Here is a 24,913-nt window from a genome sequence, read left to right as displayed (position 1 = left end):
AAAAACTACTTTGTATTATATAAAAAGTGCCAAAAAAAGCAAACATATTTCAAATACTCGTTCCAAACATTTGAAAATTTGAGTTGTGATTACATGAAAATGGTATTTCAAGTGAATAGCAGATTTTTAAGGTAAATTCAATGCTTACCTATTTATCCATGAGATAAAACTAGAAATATTTGTTCTGGATAAAATATTTGCCATGAAAAACATATTTTCTTTATTATTTTTTATTCATTTCAATGTATTGCCATGAAAAACATATTTGCTGCATGGTCTCAGAGACGTATTCAAAAGCAATTTTATCGTTTTGGAGCATGGATTCATTTTACTCACTTTCCAAACCTTGTGATTAAAAAAATTATACCTAGCTACTTCTTATCAATACAAAATACTAATCATTATTTTTTGGTATCTTGAACGAAGTGAAAGACAGCAGAAAAAAGAATTATCAATTCGATAAGTTTCTGCCATCATTTCGATAAATTAAATTATCGGTTGGCAACCAATAAAGTTTATAGAAAAGATAAAGTATTTTATCAAATTGAAAATGTTATTTATCTTCCTTCCACTGCTCCTTCTTCGTAATAAAACCAAACAAAATATATGCTGCTTTAAAAACTTTATTTTGTTACAAAAATGTAATACCATAAGAAGATAATCCTACTCGGTGAATGGTCCATCGGTTGCTGCCGTTTGTGACAGAGGTTTGGACTCTCCATCGGGTTGAAACTCCGCCTTGGAGGAATTTTTCGATACCGGGTGCGTTGTGTTGACGTCGAAAAGCGGCTTGACGCTGTCCAGATTTCTGGTAGATTTTTTTGTTCAGGAAACACGCAACTGACAAGAAGCACGTTTAGAAATCTAACTTTACACACCTTTACATACAGTTGGACTCGACCGGCAGACGACCTTTTTTGTAAGCTGGCCAAATCCTCCGGGTACAGCATCTTTAAAGAAACTTGTTCGTTTCCTCACTCATTTTGGTTTGTTTGTTTATGTTTCGAATGACAGGCAAAAACGTGCATGCGGAAAAAATCTAGCAATAATGTTATTTATCAAAATGATAAAGAAGATTGTCGTTTCGATACTAAAAGTTTATCAAAACGATAATTCAACGTTATCAGAACAATAATCAAAAGTTATTGAAGTTGATAATGATATTTATCAATTTGATAAGGCAGTATTTCTCTGCGTGTATATATTTAGAATTTTTATATATTCTCTTGAAGTTGTATTTTTTTACAAGCGGCCAAGGCAATAATTGAACCTAACACTCATTTGACCATTATGGTTGCTATTTTATACTATTTTGTTGCAAAATATTAACCAAAACCAGGCCCAGAACAATTATCGATAAATTTCAAATTTCCCGGGAATTCCCGGGATTTCCCGGGAAATTTGTTTAAAATTTCCCGTTTCCCGGGAATTTTGTAACCCCGGGAAATTGGACGCTCTAGTAAGAACGCGTTTGACACACGTTCTTGCACGTCTACTGTAACCATTTTAAATTATGACTCGGAACTCCGGCAACCAAATTCTACCAAACTTCGGGATAACGCACAGAATGGTAACCAAACAAAAGCGTGTTATTCAAAAAGTGACGTTCGACAAGATAGCACGACAACGTCGACGTTTTGATTAATTAAATATTCATTGGTGTTGGGTGACACGTGCAGTGTGCAGGTCAACATGAACCACTTGTTTTTTATATTACACACATTTTTATTGATAATTTTTACACAACAAAACAATTTAATAATATTTCAAGGTGTGCAGTCGTCTTCCCCTGAGCGTGTCAAAGCAAACAAAAATGAATGAATAACGTCATGATTCGAAATCCGGACACTTAGTAGCATATCATTTTTGTTATAGCTGACAAAAAATTATGTAATAAGTTGGAAATGAAGAAATATTATCAGGATGTAGTATTAACAGTCAGTTTTAAGAGAATGCATGCAAAAAATGTCTTTTCTAACAATTTTTCATCGGAATTTGAAAATTAAAATGACTTGTTGTGCTTCGAATCCCGGACACTGATAAAAGCTGATTCGAAATCCGGACACTTTTGCTTCGAATTCCGGACACTCGTTTTTGCTAATGAATCGCACAAATTTGGACTGAAATGTTAGTGAATGACATTCTTTAGGTCTCAAATAAGCTGTTTACATAAAAAATCGATATTTTATATAAAAATTTGCTTGAATTTAAGGAAATCAAACCATGAATTTCTGCTTTGCCTTCCCGGTGCTTCGGACGCTAATGAAATATTTCACGTGAAATGTTTCGCATTTTTGGTAATCTTATAATTTTATTTTATTTTATTGTTTTGACATTAACTACAGCGTTCAAACAAACTTTAAATGAAAGTTGATGTTAGAATTCATCAAATAACCCATTTTTGACATTTATAATGCGAACTTTTATCCAAATAATTGATAAAACAAGATGAGGTGTCCGGGTTTCGAAGCGTCCGGGAATTCGAATCATGACGTTACTACTGTGTACTAAATTAACCCCTGAGCAATTCTCTACCAAAACCGGAAATGGATTTTATTTGTATTTTTTGATTTGGCTCAAACTTTGTGGGGGCCTTCCCTGTGACCAAATAAGCTATTTTGTGTCATTGGTTCACCCATACAAGTCTCCATACAATTTTGGCTGCTGTCCATACAAAAATGGTATGTAAATATTCAAACAGCTGTAACTTTTGAGTGAATTTTCTGATCAATTTGGTGTCTTCGACGAAGTTGTACGTATTGTTGAGGACAATTGAGAAAAAAATATGCACACGCAAAAAAAATAATTGCAGATTTTTTTATCAACTTTTTTTTTACTAAAACTCAATTTCCCAAAATATGTATTTTTTGATTTTCGAGATTTTTTGATATGTTTTAGGGGACTAAAATCCGCAACTTTTGAGCTATAGAGAAACATGGTCAAAAAATCTGCCGCCAAGTTATGAATTTTTGAAAAAAAATTGATTTTTGGAAAAAATCCAAATTTCATGCAAAAACAAATTTGAAATTAATTTTAAATGCAAAATTGAATTTGCAATCGAAAACTACTTTACAATTTTTTGGATAAAGGGCTTCGTTTTCAAGATATAGGCACCGAAAGTTTGACTTTAGCAAAATATTTGCAGTTTTTCGATTTTTAAAAATAGTGACCATGAGCGACCATTTCTAAAAATATTTTTTTTGAAAAGTTCAGAAAATTTGCTATAAAATTGTCTAAGAGACATTGAAGATTGGACCTCGGGTTGCTGAGATACAGCCGCTTTAAGAAAAAGAAACACGAAAATTGAAGTTTTCGTAGTCTCAATAAAACAACCCACCATTTTCTAATGTCGATATCTCAGCAACTAATGGTCCGATTTTCAATGTTAATACATGAAACATTCGTGAAATTTTCCGATCCTTTCGAAAAAAATATTTTGAAAAAAATTAAATCAAGACTAACATTTTAAAAGGGCCAAACATTGAATATTACGCCCATTTAAAATGTTAGTCTTGATTTAATTTTTTTCAAGATAATCTGCAAATTTTTTTTTCCGTGTGCATATTTTTTTCTCAATTGTCCTCAACAATACGTACAACTTCGTCGAAGACACCAAATTGATCAGAAAATTCACTCAAAAGTTACAGCTGTTTGAATATTTACATACCATTTTTGTATGGACAGCAGCCAAAATTGTATGGAGACTTGTATGGGTGAACCAATGACACAAAATAGCTTATTTGGTCACAGGGAAGGCCCCCACAAAGTTTGAGCCAAATAAAAAAATACAAAAAATAAAAATGGTCGAAATCGGCCGATTTCGTAGAGAGTTGCTCCCCTTTAAATACACGTGCAGTTATCCTTTACCCACGCCACGTTAGCTGTTATCGGGACAAAACATCGGGAACAAAATTTACCTTCAGTCAGACTAGAAAAATGACCTCGCCAAGGTGGGCAATGACGTCGATCACCATCACATTTTACATCGCTGAATTGGTCGGATGTTCAAATCACAGAAACTTGATCATCTCCACCATCGAAAAGTTGGCTACGCGGGAAACTGGAGTTCCTGAGTTTGTATTGTACGAGTTGGCTCTTAAAAAACGCTTCGCGGGAATATTTGGTGCTATACTGCGCTCTTCAAAACTGAAGCTCATCCCAAGATATGTCATCGATAGAAAAATTAAGCTGAAGTATGGGGAAATACCTAGCGAACCGTTGATATTGTTGATTAATGCCAGAGATGTGCCATATACTGACAACAGCATTTTGCAGACCCTAAGGGCCTTCAACCCAAACACTAAAGTTGTAGTGGTAACTAACATAGAGACTAGAAATTACGCCTACATGAAACGGATCTTGGAGTTGCTGTCGTTCGACAAAGTTACTTATTTAAACTGTGGACCACAAAATAACAATCAGCTGGTTGCATCAAGCGTGGAGAGTTTTTTCAACAATAAAATCAGACGAGAAATGAATGGGAAACCAATCAGATATTCCAGTAGATACGAGCTGAATCCTTTGAAGACTGAGTTGCGATGGATTCAGGAAACTGCAATTTATTTGAATACAACATCACAACAGTTAAAACATTCGTGTTCAAAAAGCCATTATGAGTTGCAGGACAAATGCTATTTCCACCAGTTTGAAAGCAACAACGTGGACATTGATTGTTCTACTTACTCAATGTTAATTTTGGACGCAAGTCGATTTTACTGGCTCTTATCGAATGTACCAGCCCTTAAAGTAATTGTGGTGCCCAGATTGCTACGAAATGTGGTAGAATTGTTATTGTTACCTTTCAACTGTGAGGTTTGGATATTGTTGATAGTAATCTTTACAGCAGTGGAAGTTATGTCTATTCTTAGACCAACATATTTCAAAAATGATCCTATTCTACTCTCCATTTGTGGATTTGAAAGACGGAGTCTGCACCAGGTTAACCTCAGGGAAAGGACGATATTAATCACATTGATTCTGTTGATGTTCATCATGTCTTGTGCTTACGAGGCCAAGCTCCTTTCAATGCTAGTGTACAGACCAGTGAGACCGAAGATCAATACGTTTCAGAGCCTTGTAAAGTCTGGCATCAAGATCAAAACAAATATTCTTTTGTGCCCAGATAACATAAGAGACAACATACTAGAAGGCATTGTAACAGCCAGTAACGTTACTATGTTTGGAATAGACATGGAGCACGCTTACATTTTTGATAAAGAAATCTCAAAAGTAATCCTTTCAATGTACTACGACCCTAAAAAACGTATTCAAAGATACAGTGTAATGGATGAAACCCTTGGATCGTATGTGACAGCATATGTATTGTCACTTAGAAGTCCACTGATGGTCGCTTTCCGCCATACTCACACCACGTTTGTTGAAAGTGGTATCTGGAATAATTGGGAATCGAAATTTTTATTTCATGACATAACTACTCATAATTTAATTTCTGACGAGATACTTTCTTTTTGGGACCTGGTTCCAGCATGGCTAGCCTTTGGATTTGGATGTGCTTTAAGTTTACTGGCATTACTCTATGAATTATTATTTAATTACCTGTCTAAAAATCGGTTTCAAAAATTTAACAAAAAAGTACCAACAAATCCGAATGGAAGGTTTTCTAAAATCAAAAAATATCTTAAAGCTAGGAAATAACCAAGTACTAAAGGTAACTGAGTATTGTGCAACCTGCTGTAACCCAAATGTAAGAGATTTTAACGAGGAAGTTACCATATCAAGCTCAAATACCAATTATGATATGTTTGAAAAGCTGGTAATCCGTGGTTTGCAAATAATAAATGGATAAATAGAAAAAATAAATAAGGGTCATTCCGTGTCAATTGGGTACACTTTTGGACTCGACCTTCACCGACTTGGACCAAACTTGGAGGGAACGTTCATCTGTCGATAGTTAACAGAAATCCCAAGTTTGGGTTTGTCGTCATAAATGGTTTGGTTTAATTTGAAATATACATTGATTCTTATTTAAAATTGTCCGGGGAACACGATAGTGATCAAATAATAAAATCATAAAGGAATGGGTAAAAATCACGTTTTAAACCAGAAACAGTAGTTGAAGGCATTTGAGGGTTGATATTTAATTTTTAATGAATTCCTTGGACAATTTCCTTCCATTCAACCAGAAGAAAGTCTTTGGCCTAATAGTTGGAATGTTACGATTAACAGAATAACAAGTTTTTAAGAAAATCGTCAAAAAAGAGGGCGGTGCCAAAGAATGAGGGATGGTCTAATCTGCCTGGGACCTGGGATTTCCGTTAACTATCGATAGCTAAACGTTTCCTCCAAGTTTGTTCCAAATCGGTGAAGGTCGATTCCAAAAGTGTACCCAATTGACACGGAATGACCCTTATATACACGGAAAGGGGATCCATCGACAAAATGTCCAACTTACACGGACGCTCAAGCCTCCTAAAAAAGTTGGAACGGTAACTTCAACTCACTGGTTCTCGGGCATAACTCAACCAATCGGGATGATTCTTGTTTCCAGTGATTTGTAAGCATGATGACCATAAAATTTTGCAGAACTTGATTTGAACAAACGATGTTTTTGATCGCAAAAAATACAGATTTGATCAAATTGGGTTCTGCAAAGTTCTAGGATCATCTAGACAACCTAACAAATCACTAGAAAAAATAATTGTTCCGATTGCTTAAGTTATACCCGAGAACCAGCGAGTAGAATTTACCGTTCCAACTTTTTGAGGGTTTTAGTTTTCGGCGAGACGAGTTTTCTCACAAAAAAAAACACGCTTTTAAAATTTTCAGGAACTTGTCAAAATTGTTTTTTTGTGCATCACTTTTGAAGTACCTAATCAAATTTGCTGATTTTTAAAAGAGACTTATGGGAACCAAAGACGGTTGGATAATCGAGGGACAATTTTTTGTCCACATGTATACGAGAAGGTGGGTTTAGAAAGTCAGAAGTGAGAAGTTCATTTTTCAATTGATTTTATAGCCTTGACAAAAACAGGAAAGGCAAAAATAAGGCAGATCTCTATGAATTTCGTAAATTAATTTTAAAGGTATATCTTTATGAAATTTACAATTCTCATTAAAAAATGTCTTTTAATCTGGTTAAATCATACCTTTATTCACCAAACAACAACAGTAATAATTAACATTTCTGAGCAGTTCTCTACGGAATCGGTCTTTTTTCTTTAATTTTATTTTTTGTATTTTTTAATCCGGCTGAAACTTTTTTGGTGCCTTCGGTATGCCCAAACAAGCCATTTTGCATCATTATTTTGTCCATATAATTTTCCATACAAATTTGGCAGCTGTCCATACAAAAATGATATGTGAAAATTCAAAAATCTGTATCTTTTGAAGGAATTTTTTGATCGATTTGGTGTCTTCGGCAAAGTTGTAGGTATGGATATGGACTACACTGAAAAAAAATGATACACGGTAAAAAAAAAATTGGTGATTTTTAATTTAACTTTTTGTCACTAAAACTTGATTTGCAAAAAAAACACTATTTTTATTTGTTTTTATTTTTTGATATGTTTTAGAGGACATAAAATGCCAACTTTTCAGAAATTTCCAGAATGGGCAAAAAATCTTTGACCGAGTTATGATTTTTTGAATCAATACAGATTTTTTCAAAAAATCGAAATATTCGTCGCAAAAATTTTTCAACTTCATTTTTCGATGTAAAATCAAATTTGCAATCAAAAAGTACTGTAGTGAATTTTTGATAAAGTGCACCGTTTTCAAGTTATAACCATTTTTAGGTAACTTTTTTGAAAATAGTCGCAGTTTTTCATTTTTTTAAAATAGTGCCCATGTTTGCCCACTATTGAAAAAAATATTTTTGAAAAACTGAGAAAATTCTCTATATTTTGCTTTTTCGGACTTTGTTGATACGACCCTTAGTTGCTGAGATATTGCCATGCAAAGGTTAAAAAACAGGAAAATTGATGTTTTCTAAGTCTCACCCAAACAACCCACCATTTTCTAATGTCGATATCTCAGCAACTATAGGTCCGATTTACAATGTTAAAATATGAAACATTCGTGAAATTTTCCAATCTTATCGAAAATTTTTTTTTCAAAAATTTAAAATCAAGACTAACATTTCAAAAGGGCCAAACATTCAATATGACGCCCATTTGAAATGTTAGTCTTGATTTTAAATTTTTGAAAAAAAAAATTTCGATAAGATTGGAAAATTTCACGAATGTTTCATATTTTAACATTGTAAATCGGACCTATAGTTGCTGAGATATCGACATTAGAAAATGGTGGGTTGTTTGGGTGAGACTTAGAAAACATCAATTTTCCTGTTTTTTAACCTTTGCATGGCAATATCTCAGCAACTAAGGGTCGTATCAACAAAGTCCGAAAAAGCAAAATATAGAGAATTTTCTCAGTTTTTCAAAAATATTTTTTTCAATAGTGGGCAAACATGGGCACTATTTTAAAAAAATGAAAAACTGCGACTATTTTCAAAAAAGTTACCTAAAAATGGTTATAACTTGAAAACGGTGCACTTTATCAAAAATTCACTACAGTACTTTTTGATTGCAAATTTGATTTTACATCGAAAAATGAAGTTGAAAAATTTTTGCGACGAATATTTCGATTTTTTGAAAAAATCTGTATTGATTCAAAAAATCATAACTCGGTCAAAGATTTTTTGCCCATTCTGGAAATTTCTGAAAAGTTGGCATTTTATGTCCTCTAAAACATATCAAAAAATAAAAAAAATTAAAAATAGTGTTTTTTTGCAAATCGAGTTTTAGTGACAAAAAGTTAAATTAAAAATCACCAAAAATTTTTTACCGTGTATCCTTTTTTTTCAGTGTAGTCCATATCCATACCTACAACTTTGCCAAAGACACCAAATCGATCAAAAAATTCCTTCAAAAGATACAGATTTTTGAATTTTCACATATAATTTTTGTATGGACAGCTGCCAAATTTGTATGGAAAATTATATGGACAAAATAATGATGCAAAATGGCTTCTTTGAGCATACCGAAGGCACCAAAAAAGTTTCAGCCGGATTAAAAAACACAAAAAAAAATCGAATGACCGAAATCCCAGAGAATTGCTCTTCTGCGAAATTTTTCATTCTGGGGAGTGGCTTTCTCTGCAGTATGGGTTATTAAAAAAAAATATCCAAAATGAGTGGGCACAGCAATTTTTCAGTTCCTCATGGGGTCCTAAACAACTCACCAAAGTTTGGTAACGATTGCTTTTGTCCACACTTTGCGCGAAATAATTCAATTTTCTATGGGAATTTGTTTGGGAAAATCATTTTTATTTTATTTTGATAATCATATAATTCACGTTTCACGCTGCATTAAAACCGGACTCAAATTTGATTGCACTAGAAGGTGCCCTAAAACATTCCCGAAGGGAGTAACCCAGAATGTTTTAGAGGTAGCAACCGAATACGCGCCCGGTTTTAATAATACGTGTAACGTGATTTTTGGATATATCAATATGCAAAACATGGTTTTTCATAGAAAATTGAAACGCTTTGCGCAAAGTGAGGACTAAACGAACCGTTCCCAAACTTTGGGAAGTTGTTTAGGACCTCAAAAAGAACTGAAAAGTTGCTGTACTAGAAAATCGGTTTTGTTATAACACCCTAATGGGTCATTCTGGGGAATGGGCTACTGGGAAAAGAAATTCTACAGAATAGATTCATGGCTAATGGCAAAAAAATTATAAAAAATACAGTACACAACTAAATAGAATCGTGGGAAATTCGTTGTACCCAATGTTTGTCAACCTACTGCACCTGAGCGCCATTACCAAGAATTGTTTGCAATTATTATCGATTCAATTTCACGAACCCTACACATTCCATAACCCGCGTGAACCTACCTCCACCTGCAGCTTGTCCCAGATCGACGCGACCGACGGTGCCAGGATTCCTCCCCGGTCGGTCACGTTGTAGTGCTTCTCGATGCCGTACTTTAGCTCGTGCACCAACATCCGGCCGATTCCACCACGGAACACGAACGCGAGCGAACCCAGCAGGAACTCGCTGAGGAACAGCATCACCACCAGCATAAAGTACTAGAATAGCAAGCAGTTCATTGTGAAACGTTTTGCGAGGAATTAATTCAGTTGATGATACGACGTACTATGATGAGGAAACACCTGGACTCGAACCAGGACCCACAACAGCCGAAGAAAGCGATGACGAAACTAATGGCACCAATGGCCATAAACACGTAGTCCGCACTGAGCCCGGCATGGTCCGGGAGCAACGTGGCATAGCCCGGGGCCGCGAACCGCAGCCACACTCCGATCGCCAGAAAGCCACCGCCGCAAATCTGTGGGGTGGAGCAGAGGTAGAGCGGTGAAAATGGGTCAAGTTCAGCGAACTAACGAGCGATATTTACCCATATCAGTACGTTGAACGAGCAAAACATCCGCCGTATGCACGTGTAGCCGGAATTTCCCATGGTTCTGGAAAGAGGAAGAAAAACATTGTGAAGTTGAAATCAGTCATACAAAATAGATAATGCCGACTGGAATAATAACCAATTCTCTCAAAAACAATTTCGGCACCCTGTACTTGACCTTAAGATTAAAGGCTGTTGAAGGATGTTATCACACCCCAATACACGTTCACTTGTTCACAAGTATGATGCCGAAATTATTCCACGTCTGGAGAAGTCAATTCAGCATCAGTGTAATGCTGGAGTGTTTCCAGTGTGTGGTTTGCGTCGGGCAAATAATGCCCCGTAATGATGACATCCGTTTCGTGGTCGTTTGGCTGAGCCGAAGTGAGATTGTATGTTTTATCACTTAATTCTACACTCGCTAGAAAAAAACCTTTATGTAATATTTTCCATTAAAAATCAAATAAAATTTCATGGAACTGTTCAAAAAATGTGGAGACCAAAAAGTCATCCCTTTTTTAAATTAAATTAAATTAAATTAAATTAAAATAGTTAAAAACGTAGTATTTGTTTTGCCCGAATTTTAAAGAACTTCAACTGGATCTAATGATGATAAATTAGGAATCAGTCCACAAAGTGCCTCCGACCAGTACAGTTGTGTTTACCGGATCAGCTAAAATATATAAGCAGCGTAAAAGTGGACTGCGTTGCCCATCAAAGTGCGAACGTTAGCAAAATTAAACCAAACGAGTGAACAGACTAAGTGCATAGTGAAACCGTAAACCGCGAAATGGCCCCTGACGGGGGCACATCACCATGGGGCCCCCCAACGAGGGGCAAAATATTAATTATCGAAAGGAATGACCAGATCGACCAACAAAAGATGAATATGAATGATATTTCGCCATTTATCATTGGTAAGCATCTAAAAGACCATGCTGGAGAGCTGAAAAGCATGAAACTCCAAAGGGATGGTACTTATCATGTGGAATGTAAGACGGATAAGCAGGCAACTAGCCTGCTGAACCTGAGGCATCTACAAGATGGGCTAAACGTCATCATTACTGAACACCCGACAAAAAACAAATCGAGAAACATCTTTTCATCCTACGAGCTCAAGGGCTTGTCTGATGAAGGGATTTTGGATGAACTTAAGAAAACACATAAAAACATCGAAAAAGTGAAAAGATTCACCAAAAAAGTGGAGGGCAGAGAGGTTCCAACAAGCTCGTTCTTGGTGACCTACAACTCCCCCAATCCACTAAGTGAAATTAAAGTCGCGTTCAATCTGATTAAAACTCGCGCATATTACCCAAGTCCATTCCGCTGCTTCAACTGTCTGGCCTTCGGCCATGCAACTGTGAACTGTAAAAAAAGCAAAGTTTGCGCAAAGTGTAGCGAAGAACATCACGAAGGCCCATGTACCGGAGAACTGAAGTGTGCGGCGTGCAATAACCCTCACCACACCTTTGATAAAAAATGCCCAATAAAAATTCAGGAGAACAAAGTGGTTAAGGTTAAAATCGATAATGGTATTTCATTTAAGGAAGCCAAAGCAATAGTTGAAAAAGAAAACGCGACAAATTATGCAAAGGTACTGAAAAAAAATCTCCAACAACCAAGTCAGGACACGGACAAAGAAATCAAAGAGCTGAAGGAAAATATTAAAATCCTCAAAGCATTGAATGAAGAGCTGCAACAAAAGTTAAATCAGCTTAAGGAAGAAACAGACAAACTTAAGGAAGACGCGAAGATAAAGGAATTGGAATACCAAAAATTAAATCTAGAAAACAGTCAGTTGACCCAAAAAAACTTGAGCCTTCAATTAGAAATGGAAGAAATGAATATCGAAATGGTTAATTCTAATAACCAAATCATACTATCACCACCAAGAAAACAAAAAAAAGATAAAAAAAACCAAAAGGTTGGTTTTATCAGACCAAGAGGATGACGAATCAATTTAAAATAACATAACAATATGACAACACAACATACAAATAATATCACAGCAGATAAAATCATATCATGGAATATACAAGGAATAAATACAAGTCGACAGGATCTGGCAATACTAATCAAAGAGGAAGAACCAGCAATAATATGCCTCCAAGAAACGATGTGTAAAACGGAAGAACAAAGTAAAATTAGTGGTTACAATACGATCCACAAAAAAAGAAATTATGGAACCAGAGCAGCAGGAGGTGTGATTGTAGGTATAAATAAAAACTTACATTTTCAGCAAATAGATATCACAACATCGGATGATATAGAAGCTATAGCAATTCAAGTCAAATCTCCAATTAATATAAACATCATTAACACTTATATACCACCGGACAAAAAAATCGAAAAAGCACACATACAAGATCTACTAGTACAAGTACCTGAACCCTATATTTTAATGGGCGACTTCAATGCCCATAACCAAATATGGGGATCCGACAAAACGAGCCAAAGAGGCAAAATTATCGAAGAAATAATGGAAGAAAACAATCTAACCATAATAAATGACGAGGAAATAACCTATATTAGTAACTCATCAGGATGCAAATCTATACTAGACCTAGTACTGTGCTCCCAAAACTTAACTGGAGATCTCATGATCAATGTTAAAGAAGATAATCACGGAAGCGACCACTTCCCAGTGATAACATCGATTAACATTAATCAATTCCAAGAACCTGCAAAAGTAAGCAGATGGATAATGGAGGAAGCAAATTGGGAAACCTACCAAAACACAATAAATTTTGATGAAACCGATGACCCGCAAGAACAAATCAGAGAAATAACAAATAAAATAATAAAAGCAGCTGAAAGCAGTATACCGAAGACAAAAAATACGAAAAATAACAACAACAGAAAAAAAGTACCGTGGTGGAATGAAGAGGTAGCCAAAGCCATCAAAATGAGAAGAAAAGCTCTGAGAGCGCTCAAAAAAGCAAAAAACGATGAATTTGGATCCTCACTTCGAATGGATTTTCAAAACAAAAAAAAACGAAGCCAGGAAAATAATGGGTGAGGCCCAACAAAAATCCTGGAAAAAGTTTGTGGAAAGCTTCAATGTAAACACATCAATAAAAGATATGTGGTCCAATTATAGAAAAATACAAGGAAAAAGTAATAATTCACACATTAAACAAATAAAGTATGAAGGAGATATCAAGAAACAAAACACGGAAATAGCCAATGCACTTGCAAACACATTTGAAAAAATCTCGAGTGATCGAAACTACAGCATACCCTTCCAAAACTACAAAAAAACCAAAGAAACGAAACCAATAAATATCCCACACGATGACTCAGCATATAATCAGAATTACTCAATAGTAGAACTTGAAGATGCACTGGAAAGCACAAAAGGATCATCACCAGGCCCAGATGAAATACACTACGATATGATCAAGTATTTACCACAAGACTGTAAACAACTACTACTCAAAGCATACAATAAACTGTGGAACCTGTCAGAGTATCCTGAACTATGGAGGGAAGCCACCGTAGTACCAATCTATAAAGGAAAAGGGGACCAAAATAACGCCTGCAATTACAGACCCATCTATCTTAACAGCTGCCTGGGCAAAATATTTGAAAGAATGGTAAATAACAGACTAATCCACATCCTTGAGAACAGAAATTTGCTATACCAACACCAATATGCTTTCCGCAAAGGAAAATCAACAACAAACTACATGGCACAACTCGAAAATCATGTCAGATGCGGAATGAGCAAAAAATTATGTACCCAAGCAGTGTTCCTTGACATCAAAAAAGCATATGATACCACGTGGAGAAACTTAGTTCTTGACAAACTAATTAAATGGAAAATTGGAGGTAAAATGACAAAATACATTCAGGAAATTCTCAGGAAAAAAACTTTCAGAGTAAGAGCAAATGGAGAAAAGTCTGAAACAAAAACAATGGAAACAGGACTATGCCAGGGATCAGTACTCAGTGTGACACTATTCTTAATAGCAATAAACACAATCGTGGAAGCAATGGACGACTCAGTACAAACACTTATTTACGCAGATCGTTGCCACAGGAGCAAACAGCAGAGAAACAGCCAAAATAATCCAAAAAGCACTGCAAAAAATAGAAAAATGGGAACAGGAAACAGGCTTTCAAATATCAGCAGAAAAAAGCGCCTCAATTATATTCAAAAGCCCCCGAACTAAAAAAACAGACACAAATCACAAGATAAAATTAAACAACCAAGAAATACCACAGGTAAAGCACCACAAATGCCTAGGTGTCATACTAGATCAAACACTAAGCTACAATAAACATATCGAAACAACAGTAGCTGCCTGCAAACAAAGATTAAACTACCTCAAATGTGTAGCGAATCAAGTATGGGGAGGAGACAGAGCAACCCTCCTCAAAATTTTCCAAGCAACAGTTATGGAAAAAATTCTTTACGCTGCCCCATTACTATCAGCGGCCAGCGAAAAACATATTGAGAAACTTCAAAAAGTTCAAAACATAGGGATCCCCCCTTCCACACAAGCCCAATACAAAGCATGCTCGCAGAACTCGGGTTAATAAATATTAAAAAAATGCTGAATCAAAGGACAGTAATATTTCACAAAAAAACAGAAAACCCAAATGAAAACAACATGGAAAGTGAACATAGTCCAGATAGCACCGAAACCGATAGCTCCGGGGAACTATGGAATGAGCAACAAGCCCAGAAACCAAACACAATAAAACACAGAGTTGAAAATATTATGGAAAAACTAAAACTACAGCTGCCTCTGTCTACAATTTTTCAAACACCAAAATGCCCTCCGTGGGAGAAAAAAAAATTAGATCGGACAATACACTAATTAACAAAAATAAACAAGGTGTAACCAATGAAGAACTACTAGCAACCTTCTACGAGAGAAAGAATAAGAAATACAAATTCAGTGATATAATCTACACGGACGGCTCAAAGATGAATAACAGAACCGGCTATAGTGTTTGTCATAACCAGTCAGTCATAAAAAAAAGAATGAATGGAGCTTGCTCAATTTTTCACGCAGAGTACTTAGCAGTAATCACTGCCTTGACAATTATCAAAAACCAAAATTCAATCAAAGAATACGTTATCTGCTCTGACTCACTGAGCGTAATCTTAAACATCCAAAAAAATCGAATAAACAACAAACTCAAAGATAAAGTTCAACTACTAAACAAAGAAATAGAAGCCAAAGGGAGCTCAGTCATTTTTATGTGGATCCCAAGCCACATTGGAATCCCTGGCAATGAAAAAGCAGACCGAGAAGCAAAAAACGCACTTCAGCTAAATATTAGTGAACCTGAATTACTTTTCGAAGAAATTAAAAAAATAGTGAAAAACGCTATATGGAACCAAGCACAAAACGAATGGCACAATACAACAAACAACAAACTCAGAGAAATTAAAAATACCATAAAACCCTACTCCAAAATCATATATCAAAATAGAAAAAACGAAGTAACCCTAACCAGATTAAGAATTGGACACACTAAATTAACACACAAATACCTGCTAGAAAAAGAAGAAGCCCCCAAATGCCCCAGGTGCTACCAACCAGTCACAATTAAACACATAATTGCTGACTGCATCGGTTACGAACCAGAGCGAAAAAAAAATAATATACCACCAAATGTCCGAGAAGCATTGGCCGATGATGATGAAGCAGCAAAAAATATTCTGCAATTTTTCAACGAAGCCAACCTAAGTACACTCATTTAACGAACTCCCAGCCAGTCTGGTGAGAGACGGCCGCAGCCGTCAACAAATCAAGGATCAACAATGATGAATAACACGATGTGTGGACCCGATAGCAGCAGGAAGAAAAAGAAAATTAAAAAGTGCTAATATTAAGCGATGAAGTGAAGACCTTTTCAAGAGATGAATGCACACAAGTGTAAAATCTCTCTAATTCAATTAAAAAAAAAAAAAATAAATTAGGAATAGAAAGAAAGCCTAAAATTTCCCTTTTCGTCTGGTGGTGGTACCTCTCTATGGTGTGTTGAAAAGGATTTCTGGTATAAGTGTTGCATATCTTGCAGCCGCGACAAGAGTCGCGTTTAAATTTTCGAGAAATTCTGGATTGCTACCCTGAGCCCCTTACCTATCGGAAGTCGCATTTTGGCCTCCCTTGAAACATCCTTACAAACGGTGCACAAAGTGCACTAGCGCGACCACCGAAAGGTTAAACAAAGTTTATTGGGAAAACAAACTTTCCATAAAAAATTTAATGATATTGAAATTATGAAAATCACATCAAAAGTTAAGAGCTGTTACAAAAATTATAAAAATTAAAATACATCTTTTAGAAGCCAAAAATCTTTAAGGCGTCATCCATAAAGTATGTCACGCTAAAATCGGCCAAAATGATTTTTTGCCAGCTATAACAAAAATGATATGCTACTAAGTGTCCGGATTTTGAATCATGACGTTACCCCTGCTCTCCCCTTTGTCACCCTTGCGCCAACCCCCCATCTCCCCCTAGAGCGTGACGTACTTTATGGATGACGCCGAAGGGTAAGCCGTCTATTATTTTCAAAGAAAAATTATCCTCACTCTAACCTGCTCTGTTTTTTGTTTAATCTAATAAATTTCTGCACCAAAAAGTATAAGCAAAATATTATGTTGTACCCTTCTAGAAGGTACTTAAAGAATTCTTGATCTAAATTTACATAAGTTTGGTTAGCAGTCATAAACCTCCTAAATAAAAATCATTGATGGTGAATGGTAATTTCTACAAAACAATAAAAAAAATAATTTAAATAACAAGCTATATTCCCAACATTTGAATGCAAAAGGTGTTTCAAATGCATTTTACACTAGTTCACTTGTTTTACAATCATTAGTTTTTAAAAAATGTAAGGTTTGACGAAAACAAAAATTTTAGCGCAAAAAGTAAAATTTGTACCAGCCATACCCAAATTAAAAATTTTGGGCTACGCACAAGTTGGCAAACAATCATTTGGCAGTGTTGCCAATTTCCCGAAAAAATCTTGTTTTTTAAGCGTGGAAAAGAAGTTGATAACATTTTTATAATTAATTTTCAATATCGTGCACCGTTTTCGAGTCATCCATTAAAAAATATTTTTGGTTGATAACGTGACATTTTTTACCAGTAAAAGTCATGAACAAGCTTGGCCATCTCTGATTTTTTTAAGAATAAAAAAATCCTATAATTTTGCTACAAATATATATTTTTTTAAAACACGTTTATTACAACATTTTCACTTAACATTTTAGAGACAATTACACTGTAAAAAAAATTATATTGATATTAAAGATTATTGAAGAAGTTAAAACAATTACACAAGCAATACGAGGTTTTCTCCAAATAAATAAAAAATCGTTTAATTGTTGTGTAACGATAACTTAGCTTATACGTGTCCGATTTTCAATGTCATAAGATTGAAGTATCATGAAATTTTTCGATCTCTCAAAAAAATGTGTAAAAAATTACCGAAACATTTGAAAGCCCAACAACTTTTTTTTTCGACATATTAAATGTAAGGATTGATTTGTGTGAAAAGTCGAATTAAAAAAAAAGGTTTTTTGTTAAAGCTCAACTATTTTTGCCTGAGAGAAGAGAAAAAATCGTAATTTCCCAGACTATGCCTCTATGCATGTTTTTCAAATTTAAATGGAATCATTCTAAAGCAGAAAATGTTAAAAACGAACAAAAAAATAAAAATTACTGTAAAAATATGAAAAAAAAAAGCTTAAAGGAAAAAAGGTAAAGATAGAAGGTGGCAGATAAATCAAATACTGTTAGAAAAAAATTAACTAAAGAAAATAAATGCATAGTTAAATAGCTAAAATTTAACAAATAAAGCTTTTTAAGAGAAGTAAGGTTTTTTTTTTTTTTTGAACTAATGTTGCTCAAGATGACCTCCTGAAAACGATAAAACTAAGAAAATTCGAATGAAATTGGGAATTATAATTTGTTATAAGTTGATTTAACAAAAAAAACTTTGATGAAATCGATTTTTGGATCAATTGTTGGACGTTGATTTGAAAAATCAATCAGATAATTCATAAAGTTTCTCAAGTCTCATTAATCATAAAACATGAATTGATTATTAAAATATTACATACTTTCAATATTGAATTCCTAGTCAAAACATTTTTTTCCAAAAAGTCCCAAACAAGCTAGAAATCTAAACATAAGAGGCAGTATTTGTAGATTTTGCTCGGTTTGTTGTACAGGTCGCATCGAGATGCTCCGATTTGAAAACTTTCAGCGTTTGTTTGTCTATACATGAAATGAACTCATGCCAAATATGAGCCAGACAAAGGGATGTGACCTAAAACGTGTACCGTCATCTGGGGCGAATCGGGACTACAGTCTGAATAGGGACAGCACGTTTTAGAGCAGTTAAATGCTTCAAATTTGGAAATGGATGTACACATTTTGTTGCTCTGAATCTGGTCTACCCGAAACCACTCAAAAATATCAAAATAATTGGCTTCAACATTGTTAAAATAGCTGTCCCAATTCGCCCCATGTGTCCCGATTCACCCCAGATGACGGTATTGAAGTATGGGGTATAAACAACATGAAAAATCTTAAAACTGCCCGCATTTTCGTAAAACTTGATCAATTCTAATTTTCTTAAATGCATTCTTAAGTGAAAGGTCATTTGAAGCACTTCAAAATGTGCCATAGCCATTCGGGATTGGTTTTTGGCTTTTGCAGATTACTGTTCAAAATTGATACTTTAAAAATCCCAATATCTTTTTGCAACAGCCGTTTAATTGGCCTTTTCTATCTGGTCCATTTATCGCCCCAAGAAAAAAAAATCTTCCATTCTTACATAGGTACCTCTACAAAACTCACTTTTCCCCCCTTTTCCAAACATAACGGACCCGAGGGGTCGTCCACTCGCACCTTGTTCTCTTTTATTTTGTTTCAATTTTGTTTTATGCTGTCTGGGGGTGCCATTAAAGTTTGTAGTGTTGCTTCATGGCACCTTTTCTCCCGGTCAAAATTACTTCTCAGTTTTACGAAGAACTCAACGCAGCAATAAAACATGATTTTAAGCTGAATCGAGCGAGTATTTAGGCATTTTTCTACGCGTTCAATTTTCATATGATGCGGTACTGCTTTTTTCACACCAGCCAGCAGAGCGGGTGCTCAAACTGGGCTGTGAATGGGTGGGAAAAGTGGGGTACGAGAAAAAAAAAAGTGTAAATAAAAGGGAAAACAAAAATGTATGCGTTTGTTCTCACACCTTTTGATTGAAAGATGCCGCTGCTGTGATGGGTGCAATATGATGATGATGAATGGAACGAGGAGTTTTCTCCCCCTTGGGGGTAAGTGTTTCACAAGTTTGAACTTTCTGAATGATGTAACGGCTAAGAAGCAGCTGAATCTTGCTGTTAGCTTTTAATTATTCTGGCGTCGCGACGTTACATATGGGCTCATCTCGTCATTATTATCTGGCGTAGGAACAGAATGCCGTTAAGTTTCACTTTATTTGATTGTATCAACGCAACATAAGTCAGCGATGTTACTTATGATTTTGTTTCTTTTAAAATCTGTACTCTACCCCGCACGAAAACGCGGGAGCTCTGTTGTACTATATATTTTTGTCTAATACCAAAATAATCGAAAATGAACCGACGAAGAATCAAGAATGTGTTATTGTTGCTTCAGCAGCAAAAATCGGCCTTCTGAGCCGTTATACGGTACAGTTTCCAACGCCAATTTGTTGGGGGAGGAAATAATTGAGACCGGAAGCGCGCCAGCCAAAACTTCGTGATCATTGTGAGGTCACGAAATCTTGTGAGAATTCGTCGTTGAAAAATCGAAATTAGGATGGTTCTTATGATTCTCCTGTTCTTAAACTAAATTTCAGTGAACTATATTTTTAAAAAAATATTGTCAATTTGAATCCGTTAATTATTCAGCTTCGTTCAGTATTTTTCTTCCAATGCCAAGTTGATTTTAATCTATTACTAAATTTGCTACAGCCAAACGATGCGTAAACGTTACAAACCGTTCCAACTGTTTCATGCCTGCAACATTGGGAGCGTGGAACGATTGAGAGTGAAATGATTTGATTTTTGTTTTGCCTTCTCGGCACTCATGGACCGGCCTCTTGGCAGCTGCTTTGTTTTTATTTTTATTGCCTATTTTCTGCGTGCGTCGAGCGGGGATAATCAGCTTCGTCTTGCATAATAAGCCGTTGCGCCGTACTAATTTCAAAACAAAAAAAAACCCCAAAATAATGAATTTAACATTCCAACGCCCAAGGCTCCAAAAAAGTTGGAACGGTAACTTCAACTCAATGGTTCTCGAGCATAACTCAACCAATCAAGATGATTCTTCTTTCCAGTGATTTGTTAGGATGTCTAGATGATTCTAGAACTTTGCAGAACTTAATTTGGTCAAATTTGTAATTTTTGCGAACAAAAACATCGTTCCAACTTTTTTTTTCGCGTATAAAAAAAAATTCGCCAAAAAATCCGCGGAGGCAGTCTTTTTAAAAAAGGTGGAACGCTGTTTTCGGTCGCAGAAATTACAGATTTGTTCAATTCAAGTTCTGCAAAATTTTAGGATCATCTGGACATTCTTACAAATCACTGGAAACAAGAATCGTCCCGATTGGTTGAGTAATGCCCGAGAACCAGCGAGTTGAAGTTACCGTTCCACCTTTTTTGGGAGGCATGGGCGTCCGTGTAAGTTGGACATGCGTTGGGCGTTCCAGTGTTAACAGATTCCGAGGCGAGATTGTTGCGGTGGTGAATGGCTATTTTTGCTTTGGTACAGGTTGTTCCTAAGAAGATCGGAACTTATCAAAAAAAATATTGAACATAAGTTTCATGCAGTATTTTCATAGTTAATAGATAAGGAATAATTTAAACCTCGATTAAAATATTAAAAGCCTAATTTCGAGTAATTTTATTTTATTTTTTTGATTTTTTTTATTTGGCTAAATCCATTACTATATGACTAAAGAAGTTTTTTACAACTGTGGCAACTTTCCATACAAAAATGGTACGAAAATAAACGAAGTTTGTATTTTTGCCTTTCTTACAAAATAAAATTTTAAGGTTTGCTTTTGGAAAAACGATTTAGGACGTTGCAAGTAGTGGGGGGAGGGGGGAGAGGGGCAAAAAAATAAATAAATAAATAAATTACAGGCCACAGTTTCAACATTTGAACGAAAATAGTGTTTTAAAATGCATTACAAATCTGCCCAGTTGTTTTGCAGTCATAAATTATTTTTGCGAGAAAAAAAGTTTTTGCGGTGATGTACATTAGAATTCCATAAAGTTCAATAAATTTTAAAATGAGCCCAAACATGCTAAATATAATAAGCTTCTACAGGGTATTTTAGATTGTTTTCAGTTGATTAGACTTCTATTTTTATTGAAATTTTCAAGTTTTTTGAAAATATTAATATTAAAATATTTTTTTGCTCCCTGATTTTTCGGACCAACTTTGAAGGAGGGCGACATAAACTTTAAAAAATATTTGCATTGACCTTACTCAGAAATCTTGGAAAAAAAACGTGCACGGGTTGGGAATTGTCCCAGAAAAAAACCTTTAACTAATTTTGGTCCGAAACCCGGAACTCAAAGCCTGATTTTGAGAGCTCTTTTATGAAATACTTGTGAGAAGTCTGTATCCGCTCTTAAAAAAAAGTGTCTTCCATCATTGAAAAACCGCTCGTAAAACCCACAATTTTTATATTTCAGATTTGTAGCCGTTGGGTCGGAGACGAACATTTTATTTTTCGATTCACAATTTTCGACCAATAAATGTGGTCAAAGCCATTTTTAGAGGTATTTTTGGACTATTTTACAGATAACACTTTCAAATTCAAATAATATAATTTTAAACAAAAATACATTCGAAAACATGCACCATAAACTGCTTGTGGCCAAAATTTGAAGCATTTCCAAAATTTATTTCCAGAGATATTGCCATATCAGTGTTTTACGTCTTATTTTTATCCTATTTTCTCTTATTAAATTTTTGGTTTTATACAGAATCATATACTAAACATCAAATTCGAAGTCCCGGCTCGTTCTCGCTCGAAAGATCGACAAGTCGTCAAGTTAAAACTTTAACGCAAGCGCATTTACGCTTGCGCGTGAGAATGTATCTTCTGGCTTACTGTCATAGATCGACAAGGTGCACTATCGATTTATTTATTTTTTAAAAGCTCATAGACTAGCAATGAAGACTGAGTAACCTTTATATTTTTCTAATAATATGAATCGAATATCAAGAGTTTTTTTTATTAAATAGACCATATAAACATATAAAACATAATAGTTTATAGGACCTTTTAAAAACAACTCCAAAATTTTCACTGTGTAATAACAATGTGTTACTGAGAACTTCATCATTTTGTAAGAAAGGCTCTATTTCACCTCTTGGTGATATTAAATCAGTTTTTTTTTATTTTTGTATCCTATCTTAACTTAGTTTTTAACATCAATTTTGAATGTTAAATCAAATTTGCAATCGAAAAGTTATTTACAGAATTCCATTGCGTCCTCGAACAATTATCTGAAATTATCAACAATCTGAAAAATCGAACAATTATCTGAAACAAATCAATTTTTCATTGGTTTTGGGCCAAATACTCGAATTAAGTTATTTTAAAATGTTAGTCTTGATTCCAAAATTTCCCAGATATTTATATCGAAGAGATCAGAAAATTTCACAGATGTTACTCAACAATATATTTCTGAATCTATAAAACAAAAGGGTTGTTGGCACATTCTTCGGGCTAACATACCAGTGGAAAAACTTTAGAACACAATTTAATGGAAAAATGTATGTTGTGATTGTATTCTACATAGATTACACCTCACAACAACTTTTACAAACTTTAAAAGATTTCAAAAAATAAAAAAACGTTAGAGGTTTATAAACATTGACTCAAGTGAAAAATAAATATCAATAAACCGAAATATCGGGTTTTCACGAACCTCAATCAGTGAAAAAAACCTCAATCCGGAAACCCGAAATAACTCCGGGTGGTCAGAAACCATTTTTTCAAAGCTGATCATATCCTGAAAAAAGGATAAATTTCCCGTCGAATGCAACTGGGTACATCAAAATTGATCATTTCTTCGTAGAATCTGTAAAAATATTGAGGTGTTTTCTTTGAAATTTCCGAGTTATAGCCAAAAAACAGAAAACAGAAACGTCAAACTGTTGTAACGTCACGGCAGAATGTGTCTATTCTGTTTGGTTTACGAAAATTCCGAATAACTCGAAAGCGGCAAAAAATTACATGGGTTCAAAAACATAGAACAGTAACTTTACCTTACTTTAGGTACTCCCATGTTATACCCGTAACGGTAAAAACTCAGTTCAACTTCACCCAAACTTCAGCTGCTTTATGGTTCTTTGAACAAACAAGCGCAACTCATTTGCATATGAAGCGATGACGAGAGTCCACAAAAAAAAGATGATCCATTTGAAAGCACACGTCTTTCTTTCAAGTGTAAGTCCACACGTACAACTTCCTCACACAACATACCTAAAACGACCCAAGAGAGCTTCTTCCGTCGACGGGGGTAACACATTTCGGACGACTCAATAGCATCAACACATCCCTACATGGTGGTTCAACATGCCGTTAAAATGCAACTTTTTGTAGCCGTGTATGTCACACGAACGAATTGTCAAATGCACACAGCACAGCCGGGGCGAATCCGGCCATAATAAACCAATTTAGCGGCCGTAAATTCAAGCCACTTCAACTCAACGGTGTGCGACAACGATCTGCTGCTGCCGTTTGGAGCACGTTTGGATTGAACGGGTTTGGCTTGATTTAGCTGGATTAAATGATGGCTTAGATACTGAGGTGCACATTTTGGGAGAAATTGAAATCATCTTAGTGGAAGGTAAGCGTTGTAGCCTCTCACTCAGTCGGCCTGGGTTCGATTTGAGTAGGAATATCGCAATCGAGAACGTCAAAGCAGTGCTGTAGAGCGAGCAATTGGATTTTTTTTAAATCATCTGAGAATTTTAATACAAATTCAATGAAAATATTCCTTGAAAAAATGTTCATGAATTTAATGATGGGCATTATTTAAAAATTAAGTAAATAGTTTTACTCGAGAGGTGAAGATTTCATCATCCATAACTAGAGGGTGAAGATTCTCGAGATTTTCAATTTCCCGGGAATTCAGAGTTTAATTTGGCCATTTCCCGAGAATTCCCGGGACCCGGTAGTTTTTTTTTTTTGACTATGCCAATAGTGCCAAAATTTAAAATGAAAAGTAATAAATTTGTTTCTTTAAAGTGAATTCAGTTACAATTAATTCATACTAATTCTATGAAACGTTAATTTGAGTAGCCTCATTATTTTGAGTAACTAGGTATGGGTAATTCTCCGCCAACTCACACAGCAGTTGCCCCGACCCCTCTTCGATTTGCGTGAAACTTTGTCCTAAGGGGTAACTTTTGTCCCTGATCACGATTCCAAGGTCCGTTTTTTGATATCTCGTGACGGAGGGGCGGTACGACTCCTTCCATTTTTGAACATGCAAAAAAGAGGTGTTT

General features: G+C 35.2%; 1 protein-coding gene across 1 annotated transcript in view; it reads right to left on the bottom strand.

The window, feature by feature from the left end:
• Positions 1–24,913, bottom strand: part of LOC120422633 (tetraspanin-9) — a 37,267-nt gene that overhangs the window by 2,299 nt on the left and 10,055 nt on the right. Inside the window, exons 2-4 of the mRNA XM_039586131.2 lie at positions 10,383–10,449; positions 10,122–10,313; positions 9,859–10,053 (exon numbers count right to left, since the gene is read on the bottom strand). Of these exons, the coding sequence (XP_039442065.1) occupies positions 9,859–10,053; positions 10,122–10,313; positions 10,383–10,445 (450 nt within the window). The 5' untranslated portion in view covers positions 10,446–10,449. The remainder of the gene's footprint in view (positions 1–9,858; positions 10,054–10,121; positions 10,314–10,382; positions 10,450–24,913) is intronic.

Source organism: Culex pipiens, chromosome 3 (genome assembly GCF_016801865.2).
Source record: "Culex pipiens pallens isolate TS chromosome 3, TS_CPP_V2, whole genome shotgun sequence".
In the NCBI taxonomy this organism is placed as follows: Eukaryota; Metazoa; Arthropoda; class Insecta; order Diptera; family Culicidae; genus Culex; species Culex pipiens.
This window is presented reverse-complemented; position numbering and strand designations above follow the sequence as displayed.